This window comes from Lagenorhynchus albirostris, chromosome 2 (assembly GCF_949774975.1).
Source record: "Lagenorhynchus albirostris chromosome 2, mLagAlb1.1, whole genome shotgun sequence".
In the NCBI taxonomy this organism is placed as follows: Eukaryota; Metazoa; Chordata; class Mammalia; order Artiodactyla; family Delphinidae; genus Lagenorhynchus; species Lagenorhynchus albirostris.
This window is the reverse complement of record NC_083096.1, coordinates 185,622,644-185,638,101: the sequence shown is the minus strand read 5'-3', so window position 1 is coordinate 185,638,101 and position 15,458 is coordinate 185,622,644. Positions and strand designations below refer to the sequence as shown.

At 62.0% G+C, this 15,458-nt stretch overlaps 2 protein-coding genes across 11 annotated transcripts in view; one reads left to right on the top strand and one right to left on the bottom strand.

Annotated features, from left to right (window-relative positions):
• The first annotated feature begins 995 nt into the window (after nt 1–995).
• Nucleotides 996–4,011, top strand: MMP23B (matrix metallopeptidase 23B). 4 transcript variants are annotated; one of them, XM_060142844.1, is made up of 8 exons: nt 996–1,643; nt 1,814–2,121; nt 2,193–2,332; nt 2,398–2,565; nt 3,069–3,111; nt 3,194–3,304; nt 3,391–3,517; nt 3,594–4,011. In XM_060142844.1, exons 1-8 carry the CDS (start codon nt 1,080–1,082, stop codon nt 3,960–3,962), a joined length of 1,830 nt encoding a protein of 609 aa, XP_059998827.1. In that variant the 5' UTR covers nt 996–1,079; the 3' UTR covers nt 3,963–4,011. The 4 variants fall into 4 exon arrangements, with proteins under 4 accessions (XP_059998827.1, XP_059998830.1, XP_059998829.1 ...); XM_060142846.1 differs by having other exon boundaries at nt 997–1,643; nt 2,947–3,111; nt 3,594–3,815; XM_060142848.1 differs by having other exon boundaries at nt 999–1,643; nt 1,985–2,121; nt 2,947–3,111; nt 3,594–3,815.
• A 679-nt stretch (nt 4,012–4,690) lies between these two features.
• The window catches only part of LOC132515328 (cyclin-dependent kinase 11B), a 39,295-nt gene continuing 28,527 nt past the window's right edge, over nt 4,691–15,458 (bottom strand). For 2 of the 7 annotated variants that reach the window (XM_060141706.1, XM_060141702.1), the window contains exons 11-26: nt 15,075–15,202; nt 14,137–14,275; nt 10,284–10,420; nt 9,824–9,946; nt 9,418–9,513; nt 9,178–9,339; nt 8,862–8,927; nt 8,045–8,220; nt 7,188–7,278; nt 6,611–6,732; nt 6,003–6,420; nt 5,818–5,925; nt 5,627–5,743; nt 5,389–5,482; nt 5,118–5,307; nt 4,691–5,033 (exon numbers count right to left, since the gene is read on the bottom strand). In XM_060141706.1, the coding sequence (XP_059997689.1) occupies nt 4,941–5,033; nt 5,118–5,307; nt 5,389–5,482; nt 5,627–5,743; nt 5,818–5,925; nt 6,003–6,420; nt 6,611–6,732; nt 7,188–7,278; nt 8,045–8,220; nt 8,862–8,927; nt 9,178–9,339; nt 9,418–9,513; nt 9,824–9,946; nt 10,284–10,420; nt 14,137–14,275; nt 15,075–15,202 (2,260 nt within the window). In that variant the 3' untranslated portion in view covers nt 4,691–4,940. Of the gene's footprint in view, nt 5,034–5,117; nt 5,308–5,388; nt 5,538–5,626; nt 5,926–6,002; nt 6,421–6,610; nt 6,733–7,187; nt 7,279–8,044; nt 8,221–8,861; nt 8,928–9,177; nt 9,340–9,417; nt 9,514–9,823; nt 9,947–10,283; nt 10,421–14,136; nt 14,276–15,074; nt 15,203–15,458 lie in introns of those variants that run through there. The other 5 variants (XM_060141705.1, XM_060141704.1, XM_060141703.1 and 2 more) reach the window with 5 other exon arrangements.

The window sequence follows — 15,458 nt, the reverse complement described above, 5'->3', positions numbered from 1 at the left end:
CAGGACTCACGGTCCAGAGTCCTGCCAGGATCCCGGTCTCTGGGCCAGAAAGATGGGGCCCGGGCTCGCGGTGTCGTCCAAGAGCACTGGTTGGACCGAAACCCCAGCAGCGCCTCCTCCCTGCGCCTGGGGCGGGCTGTGGAGACGGCAGACTTTGGCCAAAGCAGAAACGCGGTCTCGTGGCGGGCTGTGCAGTCCTAGCTAAGCGGGGAGTTGGGCGAGGCCTCCGATTCGAGCCAGAAGCCCCGGCAGGGTTTCAGGACCACTGAGTGTGGGAGGTGGAACGCGGACCTGGGGAGTAGGGCAGAGCACAGGACAGAGACGGTCGGTGTGTCGGCGCAAGCGTTTAGCCGTGGGGGAGGCGGGCACTGCCCTGGTCTGGGCCCTGCGGCCGGGCGCTTTCCAAGAACCACCGAAGTGCTCCCCCGGAGCCTCAAGGCTGCCAGCCAGCCACTTGGCGCTGACCCCGCTGGCCTGGCGCGCCACTGTCACTCTGGGCTCAAGGCCTGGGTGGAGAACAGGGAGGGCCAGACCCCCTCCCCTCCCCGCCCCCGCGCCTCCTCTGGCTCGGCCCAGCCCCCACCCCATCTCCCCTCCCCCCGGCCGCTCCGCCCCGGCGGGAGGCCCGTCCCGCCCAGGATCCCGGTTCCCCAAGCCCAGAGGCGCCCTCGCCTACATCCCGCCTGGCTTAGCTCCTCAGTCAGGCATGACCTGAAAGTCGTCCCGTCGAGTCTCCCGCCCCCATGACACCCGGTGCCCCAGCCCCAACCCAGGACCGTTCAGACTTCGGCCCTGCGCGCGCTCGGCAGGCAGCGCCTGGTGGGGATTCCTGCGGCGCCCCCCGCCCCGCGCTCCCCCGCCCCTCGTGCGCTGTCCCTGTCGCCCTCCATGGGTCCTTCCGCTGGCCCCTGCAGGTCCTCCTCCCTCCTGGCACCCCAAGCCTTGCTCCGCAGGCGCCTCCTTCTCCCTCTTCCTCAGCCCGGTACTCACTTGCCACGTCCCCTCCCGTCGCATCCCTCCCCTCTCGTGGGGTCCCTGTCAGCCAGCGCCTGCAGGGGACTTGTCCCGAGCTGGCCGGGATGCAGGTCCCACTGCCGGGTCTCATCCGGTGCAGGGCACTCCGTTTGGGGGAGAAGCTGCCAAGTCAGTCCACTCTCAGCGAGTCTGGGGACCCGGCTGACCACTCCTGCCTAAGCCCAAGCCCCCAGTGTCCGTCCCTTCCCTGGCGTCCAGGGCCCTCCTCGCAACACCACCCCCACCCCCGCCAAGTGACCCCGCCCAGTTGGCCCTGCCCAGGCCACCGCCACCGACCCACAGGCCCGGGTCCCCGCACCCCAGGCTGGAGGTGTCGGGGGTGCTCCCGACAGCAGGCGGCCAGCTGGTTCCCTTCGGGGCAGCCGCGCGCCCTCCCCCTCAGGGCTGTAACCCGAGCCGCCGCCGCGCTGCCCCGCCGCCTGAGCCCCGACAGCGATTCCGCAGGCGCCATGGGCCGCGGGGCCTGCGTCCCCTCAGCGGCGTCGGGGGCCCACGACCGGGCCCGCCTTCTCGGAGCCGTGCTGGGCGCGCTGTGCCTCCTCCCCACGCTCGTGCTGCTGGCCCGGCCGGGGGCCCTGGGGAACCGGCCCGTGGCGAGCGCAGCGCAGGTGAGAGCGGGCGCGGGAGCGGGCGAGTCGGCCCCGGCTGACCGTCCGGGCCTGAGTCGGCGAGTCCGCGTCCGTTGAAGGGGGGGTGGGGGGGCAGCATCTGCCGGCAGCTCCGCCCACTCCGACCTGGCCTGTTTTTAGTAACGTTTTTCTTTCTGGCTGTTAAGTAGCCCTGGCTCGGGGTGGAAAACCAGAAAATGCCGAAAGACAAAGGAGTCCCTCCCTGGAGGGAGCGCCAGCGCTCCCTGGAGCGCGCGCCCTCCCATCCTTCGAGGTCCATTTCCTCGCGGCTTGGGGACAGTCCCTGCTGCCTCCCCACGGGGCACTTGCTTCCCTCGAAGGGAGACGCTGTGCCCCCGACCGTGGGTGTGCTCACCACCCCAAGCCTTGGCCCGCCGCACCCCCCAGCGCCCCGCAGACGCCGCTACACGCTGACCCCGACCCGGCTGCACTGGGACCACTTCAACCTCACATACAGGTGCGACCCTGGCCCTGGGGGGGGGGGCGGTGCTGCCTGGCTGCCACCCCTGACCATGACTCCCACCCCAGGATCCTCTCTTTCCCGAGGAACCTGCTCAGCCCCAGAGAGACCCGGCGGGGCCTGGCCGCCGCCTTCCGCATGTGGAGTGACGTGTCCCCCTTCAGCTTCCGCGAGGTGGCCCCTGAGCAGCCCAGCGACCTCCGCATAGGTGGGCGCCGTGCCCCCAGTCCCCGCCCCGCCCCAAGGCCCTCTTTCAGCCCCGTGCTCCTGCAGGCTTCTACCCGGTCAACCACACGGACTGCCTGGTCTCCCCGACGCACCACTGCTTCGACGGCCCCACGGGCGAGCTGGCCCACGCCTTCTTCCCCCCGCACGGCGGCATCCACTTTGACGACAGCGAGTACTGGGTCCTGGGCCCCACACGCTACAGCTGGAAGAAAGGTGACGCCGGCCTGGCCTCCCGTGGGGCCCTCGCACCACGGGCGGGCACAGCGGGAGGGCTTTGGGGGTGTCATGGCTGGGATTTGGGATCAGGGAGGCGGGCAGGGGCAGGCTGGGAGGAGGTCGTAAGCCTGGCTTCCGGGAGCCCTGAAGCCCCCTCCCCCCACACCGCTGGAGCCCGAGCTGGAGCTGCATTCCTGGGGGCCAGCTCACCACCTCGCCAGCCTGGAACACGCTTATCTTCCCACGGCTGCCCGAGGGAGGCTCCCGGCACTGCAGCAGCTGTTCGGGCCTCGGGGTCAAGGCCGGCGGGCGGGCGGGGGGGTGGGGGGCGGCGGAGGGCTGGGCCGGGTCCCGGGCGCTGACCGGCGGGGCCCGCAGGCGTGTGGCTCACCGACCTGGTGCACGTGGCGGCCCACGAGATCGGCCACGCGCTGGGCCTGATGCACTCGCAGCACGGCCGGGCGCTCATGCACCTCAACGCCACGCTGCGTGGCTGGAAGGCGCTGTCGCAGGACGAGCTGTGGGGGTTGCACCGGCTCTACGGTGAGTGCGGGACTGGGGCGGGCGGGGGCGGGCGGGGCCGGGGCCGGGGCGGGCGGGCCTGAGTCCAGGCTGCCCCCTGCAGGCTGCCTGGACCGGCTGTTCGTGTGCGCGTCCTGGGCGCGGAGGGGTTTCTGCGACGCCCGCCAGAGGCTCATGAAGAGGCTGTGCCCCAGCAGCTGCGACTTCTGCTACGGTGAGCTTGGGTGTCAGGCACCGGCCTGCCTCTGGCCAGGGCGCCAGGTACTGATGTGGCCTCCGCCCCCCGCCCTGTATGAGCAGAGTTCCCCTTCCCCACGGTGGCTGCCACCGCACCGCCCCCCAGGACCAAAACCCGGCTGGTGCCCGAGGGCAGGAATGTGACCTTCCGCTGCGGCCAGAAGATCCTCCACAAGAAAGGCAAAGTGTAGTGAGTGACCCTGCCTGGGCGCCCGAGGGTGGGCGGGGGACTCGGGACCCTGCCCAGCCCTCCGCCCTCCCCGCAGCTGGTACAAGGACCAGGAGCCCCTGGAGTTCTCCTACCCCGGCTACCTGGCGCTGGGCGACGCGCACCTGAGCATCATCGCCAACGCCATCAACGAGGGCACCTACACGTGCGTGGTGCGCCGGCGGCAGCACGTGCTCAGCACCTACTCCTGGCGCGTCCGCCTGCGGAGCTGAAGGCCGCCCGCAGGGCTGAGGATGCCGATAAAGCAGTTTCTCGCTCACGTCTCCTGGCCCTTTTTTGGGAGGGTGGGCGGCCAGTCTTGGCCCACGGGGTGCGGAGCCTGCAGCCAGTTCCTTGCAGGGAGGATGCCGTCCACAGAGACAGGCCGAGACGGGCTTCTCCAGGCCGGGCCTGGAACAGTGGGTAAACCCGAGGCCCAGGCGCCAGCAGCATCACCAGGGCAGCGCGCTGAGCCAGTGGGGCCGGGGGTCTCGCGTGGGCTCAGGGCTGGGAAGGGGGTGGGCCCTGTGGCTGCAAGGCCTCCCTGGAGGGAGTAGGGTGAGCGCGGGCAGCGTGTGTGTGTCGGGGAGGCTGGCGGTGCCCGCAGGAGGAACTAGCTCGGTGCAGCTGGGGGCCCCGGGCAGTGACAAGTCCCCTTCTGCCCAAGCGACACTGTGTCCAGCCAGACCAGTAGCTGGAGGACTCGCGGGCTGCAAAGAGCTGAGCCCACGGAGACTGCATTTCACCCCTCCCTCCCTGAGTGTAGGGGCTGGGGCTCCCCCCGCACCCCGGGGAGGCCCAGGACCCAGCACAGGACCAGCCCCTTAAAGAAGGAAATGCCAGACCTTTTCTCCAAGAATATTTTACTACATCTTAAAACACATAACCACCTTGTACAAAAACCCGCTGTGGCTGCGAGCCCGCACGCCTGGCTCTGGGGCCCTGGGTGAGAGGCAGGAAGGTGCTGGAGCAGCAGCCCGAAGATTAAGAAGTACCAACCCCCCCGCAGCTCTGTTCGCAGTCGTGGCCAGCACCCGACGGGTGGCCGCCAGTGGTCACCGTGGCTGAGTGTGTGTGTGTGGGTGTACGGATGCCCGCCCTCTCCTCGCAGGGCAAGTCCGATACATCTGAAAAAACACAGCCTTTCCTCCCACGGCAAGGAAAACGTGATTTAATTCTACAAATTTACAAACCAAGATAAAGTGAAAACATGGAAAACCCCACGAGGCCAGCAGCCAGTCCTAGACTTGAGGTCGCGTCCACGGCAGCCCCGTGGCAGTGGCGGCACCTGATCAGGGCAGGACGGGGGTCTGGACCCAGACGTCGCCTCCAGTGTCTGCCGCTGTCCCAGCTGGGCCTCAGCGGTTGGCGCTCCCCAAGGTGGGTCCGGGGTCAGCTCTGAGCCTCAGAACTTGAGGCTGAAGCCTGGGCCCGCGGCCGAGGCCCCCTGGTTCGTGGTTGTGAGGTGGAAGCCCGTCTCCTTCAGGTCGTCGTCACCCTGTGGATACAGCGGCTTCGTGGGGCCCCAGCCGGGCCAACTCCGCCTTGGCGACCCTGCTCCTCCCACCAGCCCGCCCCTCACCAGCTGGCTGTAGCCCAGGCCTCCCTCTGGGGGCCGGGGGCTGGTGCCCCGCTTCACCCTCTGCTGTTCGCTCTTGGCGGGCCATGTGGGGAACATGGAGGGGTCGATGGGGAGGGGGGTCTCGCGGAAATACTCGTGCTTGAGGCCATCCTCTGCGCTGACCCTCCGTCCAGGGAAGTAGGTCAGAAACCTGGGAGAACAAGGCACTTGGCAGGGGCAGGGCTGGGCGGGGAGGAGGCGGGCTGAGGGTGGGGTGCAGGGAGGGACGCACTTGTTCATGAGGTCGAAGCCCTGGTCTGAGAGCAGAGCCCCGAAGCGCTTGCGGAGGTTGTTATACGGGTACTCGGTGAAGGTCATCTTCTTGACTGCGGGGAGGTCATTGTAGCCGGGCCAGATTTTCTCACTGGGGGTCCCCAGGTCCTGAAACAGGGCGGCGTCTCAAATAGCCGGGCCCTGCAGGGAAGGGTCACCTGGCCCGGACGCCTGCACACGTCCCCAGGGGCACCCACCTTGAACACTTTGTTGATCTGATCGATTTCCGACTTCCCAGGGAACAGCGGCTTCTGAGTCAGCAGCTCCCCAAAGATGCAGCCCACCGACCACATGTCCACGGCCGTGGAGTACTCCTGGGGGTCAGGAAGCACTCAGGGGGCTGGCGGGTCAGGGCGCCCAGGGCACGCTCCTGCACACCCACACTCACCTTGGCGCCGAGCAGCAGCTCGGGGGCACGGTACCACAAGGTCACGACCACCGGGGTGTAGGCCTTCAGAGGGGACCCATACTCCCGCGCCAGCCCGAAGTCCCCCACCTGTGAGGACAGAGGGCGGGCTGTGGGCGGCTCCATGCCTGGGAGCGGCCGCTCCCGGAGCCGCCCGCAGGGCTCACCTTGAGGATGCCGGCATGGCTCAGCAGCAGATTGGACGTCTTGAGGTCTCGGTGCAGGATCCAGTTGTCGTGCAGGTGCTTCACTCCCCGCAGCAGCTGGATCATCAGGGTCTTCACCTCTCCTGGATGGCGACAGGTCAGCACGCGGCTGGTGCCCCGGGTCTTCGGCTGCCTCAGCAGCCACCAAGCTTCCCGGCACCCGGGCGCTCACACACACGCAGCGCGACAGGGTCAGAGTCCAGGTCAGCACTCCCGCCCCGGGCGACCTGAGCGCAGCACGTCCCTCAGGGGAACCTGGGCGTAGGGCCCTACCCGGCAGGAAGGGCTGCTTCATGGTCTCCATGAGGCTCTTGAGGTCGTGCTCCACGTAGTTCATCACGATGTAGATCTTGTCCATGTTGCTGCCCACGACGATTTCCTAGGAAACGACAGCAGGTCCCATGGCCCGGGGGTCCCAGGCTGGCCCTGCCGCCGCCGGCTCTCCCAAGAGACCTGAAATCCCGGGGCCCAGACGCTGGGTGACAACGGGGATCTCCTAAGTGCGACGGCCACCGGGGTGTAGCACTTGGGGGCCCCGCGGGGCAGAGGCGCGTGGCCGGCGGCCTCACCCTGACGGTGACGATGTTGGGATGCTGCGCCTTGAGAATGGTGTTGATCTCCCTCAGCGATGTGATCGGGAAGCCTTCCTTCTCTTTCTCCATCTTTAGCCGCTTCAGAGCCACGATTTCATCTGAAAAGAAAGCAACGGGAAGACTCAACGTTGAGCAAACGTTCTTCCACCCACACATTCTTCCTGTTTCATCGCTGTTCCCCCACGATCACGGGACATGGCCAACCGGCCTCCCCCAGGTGCTCAGAGCCTCGACTGCTGCTCTGAGGCCCCGCCAAGGGTGCACACCTGCCTGAGGCTGCAAGCAAGCAACACAGAGCCTCACGGTCAGGCCGCCTTCTGGCCTCTGAAGGCGCCGAGGGGCCAGCTGCTCAGGTGCAGCAGTCAGATAAGGCAAGGCTGAGGCCCAGCACCGGGGGGGGGCGGGGGCGACGACCAGGATAGTAGGAGCCTATACCCAGTGGCCCTGACACTGAAGGTGCCGGCGCTCCGCGGTGCTGGCCGGCACTCTGGGCCACCCGGGCCATGCGCCACACCGCCCCTTCCCTTTGGGGGCATCCTGGGACTCGCCCCACCTGTTTTCTTGTCCTTCGCTCTGTACACCACCCCGTAAGTGCCTTCTTCAATCCTGTTCAGGCACTGGAATTCCTCCACACTCCGACAGCCCTGAGAGGAAGCCAGCATGAGGGCGCGGCAGCGGGGCCACACCCCAGCGGGAAGCCCCGCCGGACAGACGTGTCAGGAGGGCCCGCAGGGCGCGTGGGCAGAGGCCCGGGAACGCTCTCCTCGCTTCAGTAAGCACGTGCCCCTTTATCCAAAAGCCAGCCCTGGGCAACCCCCCACCCCGCCACCTCCAGCCTCCTCATTCTAAGATGAGGCTGGGACAGGAGTGGCCCTGTGCGCTGCACCCCCAGCTGGCGCAGGAAACCCCCAGGAGCTGGGGCGGCACTTGGCGCCGGGCCACTGGCCTTGGGGCGCCCGGAGCACCTGAGGCCGCTCACCCTCTGGAGACCTGCCCTCTCCAACCCCCTCCCTCCAGCATCGTTGTTACCGACTTTTCCCAACAGAAAACCTGGGCTGACTCATAGCACTGCCCTCTGACCCCTGCACAGCGACCGGGCGAGGGGAGCAGGTGCCCACTCCGCCCAGGCCGAGGCAGAAGTGACCGCAGAGCTGACCGCCTGCCAGGCTGCCGCCCCCTCCACATGGGGCCCCTGGCGGGCGTCCTGGCTGCGGACACAGGAACTGTCCCCCACCCCCCAAGACTGCTGGACAAGAGGCTGGACCATGATCAGGGACACGTGAGAGGCCAGTGGCCGGGCCCGCCCACTGACAGACACCCACAGCAGGGACCCAGCTTCTGCTCTCAGCAACCGGCCCCGTCCACAAGCAGCAAGGCAGAGCCAGGCCTGGGGCGGGGAGGGCACCTGACCTGCAGGGCTGGCAGGTACTTGGGCAGCTCCTGTTTGAGCTCGATGGGTGACAGGGCTGGGGAGTCGGGCACGAAGTCCCCCTCGGTGAGGGCGCTGCTCTGGGGGGTGCCCTCGCCCACCTCCTCTTCCCCCTCTTCGCTCTCTCCAGAATCGCGGTCAAATCGTGACTCTGGAACTTCAAAAGTTCAACCCAATTACGAACCAAGAACAAGCAAGTGTGGCTACCCCACCCGTTCTGGGGGGGGACAGCGAGTGCAGAAAGAAGCCATATTGAGAGCCCCGGGGGGCTGGGCACAGGCTGCGCGTCCCACCGCCCTGGACAGAGGGCACTGTGTCTTGGACCCACTGGCCGGGCTGGGACCACTGTGAACCACTGGCCGGTCGCGAGCCACAAGGCCCGCCCAAAACTTGCGGCCACTGGCCAGAGGGCTTGGCCTGGCTGCCTGCGGAGGCCATGCAGCCCCTGGTCAGCAACGGCCCTGTGGTCGGAGTCGAACTGGCGTTTCCCAGCCTCCCCTGATGTCCGAGCCCATTACTCTTAGGATGGCGCTCACTCAGCACTGTCCCTTCTAAGGGACGTGGGCCCCCACGGGCCCAAGCGGCCAAGTGCGGGGTGCTGGGGGAAGCAGCTCCCCGCGAGCCAGCTGGGTCCTGGGACGCACCAGCCAGGCGCTCCCTGTAGCTCCCGGGGCACGATGTGCCTCTGGGAAAGGATATTTCTTAGGTCGCTGCCCCGCTCACGACTCAAACGTGAGTCAGCACCCAGGTCAGGGGCAGACGAGGCGGCGGCGAAGCACCACTCGGGGGGCCTCTCACCAACCAAGACGTGGTTTTCATTCTCTCGCTCCTCCTCTTCACTCATTTCTTCTTCACTCACTTCCTCTGTAACGGAAACAGGTGTCACCTCAGACCCTCCACAAGCAGAAACGCGGTCCGCGTTGGCCGACAAGGAAGCAAGGGCGCCCTATGTCGTCGACTCGGGAGCCTCATGTAAGTCCCAGACAGCCAGGCGTTTCCCATCTGGATACATTTTTACTGACGTTTCACATCACCCACCTGCAGCTGCTACGCTCTTACGGAGTTAAACCGCGTGCGCGTGTGCGCGCGGGGCAGGGAGTGCGTGCGCGCTCACCGGCTGACTGTCCGGATGCGTCCTCGGAGTTGCTTCCGGTCTCCTCCTCCTCCTCCTCCTCCTCCCCCTCCGACTCTTCGCTGCTGCTCCCCTCCTCCTCCTCCTCCTCCTCCTCCTCTTCTTCCTCTTCCTCCTCCTCCTCGGAACCGGACCCTGACTCCGCTTCAGGAAGGAAACAGCCAGCAGTGAGCTTCGGCCCCGGGGGGCCACGGACCTGGGCGGGGCCGGGCACGCCGCTACCTGACGAGGACTCCGCTGAGCTGGTCCTCCTCTCGCTGCCGCTGATGTCCTGCAGGTCGGACAGCAGGTCTCTCTCTTCCACTTTCTCTTCTTTTACTTATGGAACAAACCATCGAAGGTGAATGTGGGAAAACGTCTGAAACTAACAAGATTCGATGGCGCTTCTCCCACGAAGACTAACTTCGGTTTGTATGGGAAACAGCTCACCCAGATACCCGGGAGGAAGACGACTCTTCAAAAGACCAGTAACAAACGTCTGTGCTGATAAACTTATTTCGTACACAGTCCCTCTCACACACCACGGAAGCGTTTAGCGCATCGTGATGTGAAGCAGCAGCTTTCTGTGCTCAGACGCCCCTCGCAAAGACCGCCACACGCTGGCCCTGCGAGCGCTGTGCAGCCTCACCTGGCTTTCGGCTGTCCCCGAGCTCAAACCTCTCTCGAGGCGGCCGGAGTGGGCTCCGACTCCAGTGGCTGGGTTTCACCTTGTCGCCATAGTCCTCTCTCGCTGTCCGGTGATGTGCAGACACTAGGCACGAGAACAGAAAGGAGGTGGTGCCGGCAGCCCCCTTTCCCACGGCACACACGCTCCCACCCCCACACAGCAACGGAATGGAGCACAGGAAACGACCAGAGGACCCAGGTGGGCTTTCTAGACTGCTCTCTATTGGTCAAAAGGCAGGGGCCAGAACCCACCTCTCCAGCCTGGGCCTGACCCCCCGTGAGTGGACCCCAGACACAGCTGTCTGGGGCAGACAGCCCACACCCCAGGAGCCGCAGGGTCGTCCGGCCCCGCCCCTCGCCCCACCTCCCCGCTGGGCCCCGCCCTCGCCCCACCTTCCCGCTGGGCCCCGCCCTCGCCCCACCTTCCCGCCGGGCCTCCCGCTCCTTGCGTCGCTCCTCGGCCCGCCGCTCCCGCTCCTTCTGCTCCCTCTGCTCCTTCTGCTGCTCCCGCATCTTGCGCTCCCGTTCTCGCTTCCTTTCTAGCTGCTCGAGACGGTCCCTGGAACCAGCACACGCCACATTTTCACCCCGAAACAGGCAGTTCTCCTTTTTGCCCCCAGTGCTTTTGCTCGCGTTTATAAACCACTTCTCTGGGCCGTTCAACCCTCAGAGAGCTTTTTAAAAAGCAGAACACACACGCATGCGCGTCCTGGGAACCTCGATCCTAAAGCGTCACACGGAAGAAAGTGCCGGTACAAGGAGGTAACAACAACTGCCTGGGGCGGAAACCCCACTGGCTCCAGAACATTCTGCGCGCCAGCTCCACCGCCTCGCCAAGAGGGTTTCCCTCCGTGCACACAATGTAAATCCACCTCGACCAGAAGCCAAGTCGTTCTGGGCCCCCAAGGGCTGGGAGAGCCCATCTGAGGAAGGGCGGGGGAGCCGCAGACCTGGGCCGGGCGCCCTGCGGATCCTGGGGCCAGCTGTCGTGTGGGGGTCAGGAAATACCAGTGACCAGTGACCGAAACACGGGGGGTCGGCGGCACCGGACGCCGAAGAGTTAAAACTCATCAGTCCGTTAACCCTCAGGTCCCTACAGGGTTAAGTCCAAATACAACTTTAAAAGCGAACACGTTAAACAAAAAAGGCAGCATTATACACACAGAAATGAGCACAAGCAAAAAACGGTGAGAGCGCAACCAGGGCCGCCAGTGCTTTCCACACAGTCAGACGTCACCACTGGAGGGGCCGGACCACGGCTACTGGGCTCCACGCACTGTCCTATAAATGCCAGTGAATCCAAACTACCCCCAAATAAAAGCGGAAGGAGACTTCCCTGGCGGCCCAGTGGTTAGGGCGCCGCACTTCCAGTGCAGGGAGTGCGGTTTCGGTTTCATGCCGCGCAGTATGGCAAACACAGAAAGTGGAGGTATAACTTACATATAGAATTCAACCAGCGAGCTCAGTTTCTCTGAACACATCCCTGGAATCGGGCAACCATCACAAGCCGGCTTCAGGACACTCCCAGCACCCACGGATCGTACCGCCTGCGGCCCCCCCCCCCCCCCCCCCCCCGCCTCCCAAGCCTGCTTCTCCCTGCTCTGCATTTCCCAACGTTTCTTCGGCTTGCTTCGGGATGAGTTTGCTTTTTTTCTGGTTTCTTTGGGTAGAAGGTTAGGTTATTGATCCGAAACTTCCTTTTCTGCTTCCCGGTCTAGCTGCTTACAGCTGACAACACTTCACTCCAAGCACAGCTGAAGCCGCACCCCTAGGTTCTGACACACTGTCTTTGCTCTCGTTCAAAATATTTTCAGGGAATTCCCTGGTGGTCCAGTGGTTAGGACTTGGCGCTTCCACTGCTGGGGCCTGGGTTTGATCCCTAGTCAGGGTACTAAGACCCTACAAGCTTCGGGTCGCGACCAAAAAAAAAAGTTCAAAATATTTTGTTTTTCCTTACAATTTTTTCTTCGGGCCATGGGTTTTTCACAAACGGGTTGTTAGATTCCCAACATTTGAGGATTTCCCCAGGTTTCGTTCTGTTGCTTTTTTTTTAATAGAAATTTATTTTTGGCTGTGTGGGGTCTTTGTTGCTGCGTGCAGGCTTTTCTCTAGTTGCGGTGCGCGGGGGCTGCTCTTTGTTGCGGTGCGCGGGCTTCTCATTGTGGTGGCTTCTCTTGTTGCGGAGCACGGGCTCTAGGCACGTAGGCTTCCGCAGTTGTGGCTCACGGGCTCAGCAGTTGTGGCTCACGGGCTCTAGAGCGCAGGCTCAGTAGCTGTGGCACACGGGCTTAGTTGCTCCGCAGCATGTGGGATATTCCTGGACCAGGGCTCAAACCCGTGTCCCCTGCATTGGCAGGTGGATTCTTAACCCCTGCGCCACCAGGGAAGCCCTGTTGCTGACTTCTAATTGAATTCTTCTGTGATAAGAGGGCATACTTTGTATGGCCTCAATTCTTTTAAATTTCAGACTTGTTCCACGGCCTGGCACACGGTCTCTGTTGAAAACTCATCCCAGGAGCTCTTGGGGCAATCCATGTCCCGCGGCTGTGGCTGCAGTGCCGTGTCCACCTGTCCCCCAGCCTCTGTTCACCTGGGAAGGCCTTTATTTGCCCCTCACTTCTGAGGCTGGCTGTGCTGGATACAGAATTCCGGGCTGGCCGGGTTCCTGCCTGTGGCCCCCCGGTTTCTGATGAGAAGCACCCCGCTCGCTGTTGCCCTTCATGAATTTCTCACTAACTTCCCCAGTCTGGCTGTGACTTTGTACTTATCCTACCTGGCGCTCACTGAGTTTCTCGGATGTGTAGATAAAACGGTTTTCATCAAATCTGGGAAGCACTCAAGTCATTATTTAAAAGCCGCCTCTGTGACCCCCCTTCCCTCCCACACGCCGCACGTGTGCTGGTACACTGGATGCTGTCCTACAGATCTTGAGATTGAAGATCCTTTCCTCTCTGTCTTCAGAAGGCGTGAAGTCTGTTGCTCCGTCTTCAGGTTCCTTGCTTCCAAGTCTTCGCCAAATCTGGAAACGCTGTCCACTATGTCTTTCTTCCTTAATACGGGGTCAAACCTTCTTACGTCTTTGTATGTCTCAAAACTTCTTGTTGAAAACTGGACATTCTAGGTAACATCTTGCAACTACCCTGCGCTCGAAGTTTTCCTCCCACTTGGTGCTGTTTAGTAAGCCGCTGGGCTAATGACCCTGTGAACTCTTGTCTCCCTTGTACAATGTGCCACTGCTGCATTTTTCCATGTGCTCCTCTTTATTTTCAAGCTCGGCTTCCTTGGGGTCACCACCGTGTCTGCACAGCTGTGTGACTGGGCCACACTGGACAGCACAGGGCTTAGCAAACGTGAGTGTGTCATGTGCCAGCAGCCAGGACACTGACGGCTCTGCTGGCCTCACAGCGGCCTTGGACGCCAACCTCCCGGCTGCACCTCTCACTCTCCCTGAGTCCTGAGAACGAAGGCTCTCCTCACACCTGCTGTACCTGCCCTCTGTTCAGCCCTGGCTGCTGGGAATGTCAGCACCTTCCAGCCTGCTACTTCCCTTCCGTGAAGCAGCGCAGCTCTCCAGCTCTCTCTGGAAATGACTGCAGGACCCAGAGGTGGCCCTAGGACTCACACCTGGGCCACGCAGAACAGATCTGGGGTGAACAGATGCTCTCTCCTGGAACTCTAAGCCCGCACAGAGGCACCTGGAGACGAACGCCCAGGAGTCTGGTATCCCAGCTCCTGGGCCATTTCAAGGCCTTTGGGATTGCCTTTGTCACTTCTCCTTTTGTTTCTTGTTTGGAAGAACCAGAGTCTATTTCTGCTGCGACCCCAGACAACCCTAAGCAACACATCTTGTTGGTCTTCCTGGACAAGGCCCCTTGGAACAGAGCTGGTGCAGAGCAGGCGCTCCGCACACACCTGCCGAGTGAGCAGACGGGGAATCGCCCACACCCCAGGCCTCCCCGCACTGACTCTGCCTCAGGACTCATGTGCAGGGACTGGCTACCCCCAGAGTGGCTCCACCCGGGCCTGGACAGCAGCCCTCGCCCTCCTCTCCGGGGGCGTCGGGCTCGGGTGTGGACAGCCGCTCCCCTCCTCCAGCCACCTGCCACCCCTCCCTCCTCTCTCTCCTTCCCCTACGGCTGTATGTCCAGCCCAAACCTTCGCTCCTCGCCTCTTGATTCCTCTTGGACCCCCAGCTCCGTCCAGCAGCACCCCTCCCTGCAGGCCCGTGTCACAGGCGGGCGCAGAGGCACCGCCCACCCGGGCCGCCAGCCTCACCTCTCCCTCCGGGAGTGCTCCCGCGCCAGCTCCCTCCGCTTCTGTCGCTCCCACTCCCGCCGGGCCTTATCCTGCTCTTCTCGGTGCCGTTTACGGCGCTCGTGCTCTCTCTCCTTCTCCTTCACTCTGGCATGCTTCCCTAGTGGCAAACAGGATGTGTCATACCAAGAAACTTAACCTCCAGAAACTCAACTTGAAAATACCCAGTGAAGAAAAGAAAAAATATCTAATCATTGACTTGCAGAAACAATCATGACTTTCTGTTAAAAAAAAAAAAGAAAAAAAAAAGAGGATGAAAATATAACACTCTATGCAGTAAGCCTCCAGTTAAGAAAAAACCAAATATAATGTGATTATCACTGAATAGAACTGTGATCTCCATCTTTCTTTCTAATTTTCTGTATTAAATAAACTGTGATTAGACTGTATCAGTTTCACGATTTAAAAAGAAATCCCCACTTGTAAAGGATACGGGACGAAGCTTATCGCCTTTTAGTTTCTACACTACGTTATACACCACGTTAGCCAACTGGGTTTAACAATGAGATTTATATCAGGCCCCAGGCCCAGTTTTCCCTACACCCCTAAGAAGCTCTTTAATACTGGTATGAAATAAAACCCATTATTTCAGTTTTATCAAGCATCTGTTTCTTAGTTAAAGCAATTTAGCATTGAAGACTGTGTTTTCCCTTGTTGAATTAAGACAATTCTGTAGGTAGACAAACTACCCCAGAACAATGCAATCAGGGGGAAACACACAGAAGAAAACATAGAAGGAAAACAATGTATCTATTCGGAATGATCTACAATAAATTTATGTTGTTAGCTAAAATTTTATTCTCTTCGCTTTCAACTGTGCTTTGGAGAAGGCAGTAGATCATGAAATAGGAACGAGACCGCATCTGAACACAATACAAAAGAAAACAAATGCTCTGTACCCCCTTCTGTGGAATGACTACGATGCCTACGTTTCTCTTTTCTCTTTTCATCTTTCCTGTGATGAGCTTTTTCTTTCCGAGACATTTGCTGGGGTGGTTTGATAGCCAAAGAATCATCTTCCTCTCCTCTGAAATAAGACACCACAGCATTACATCACGCCTGAGAAAGTAATGTGAGGAGCACCGGGGTATCGTGGAGTGTCTTCAACCCAGAGAGATGACGGGTTCAGAACAGACAGGTGAACCTCAACCATCAGCTAAAAGATGATGTTCCTTATGAAACCTAAGCCCAAACTGTATATTAAATACAGATTCAGATGGAAAGTGTTAAGTGGGGAATCAATGTGAAACATGGAACAGAAAGGCCTCTCTGAGGAACTTTTA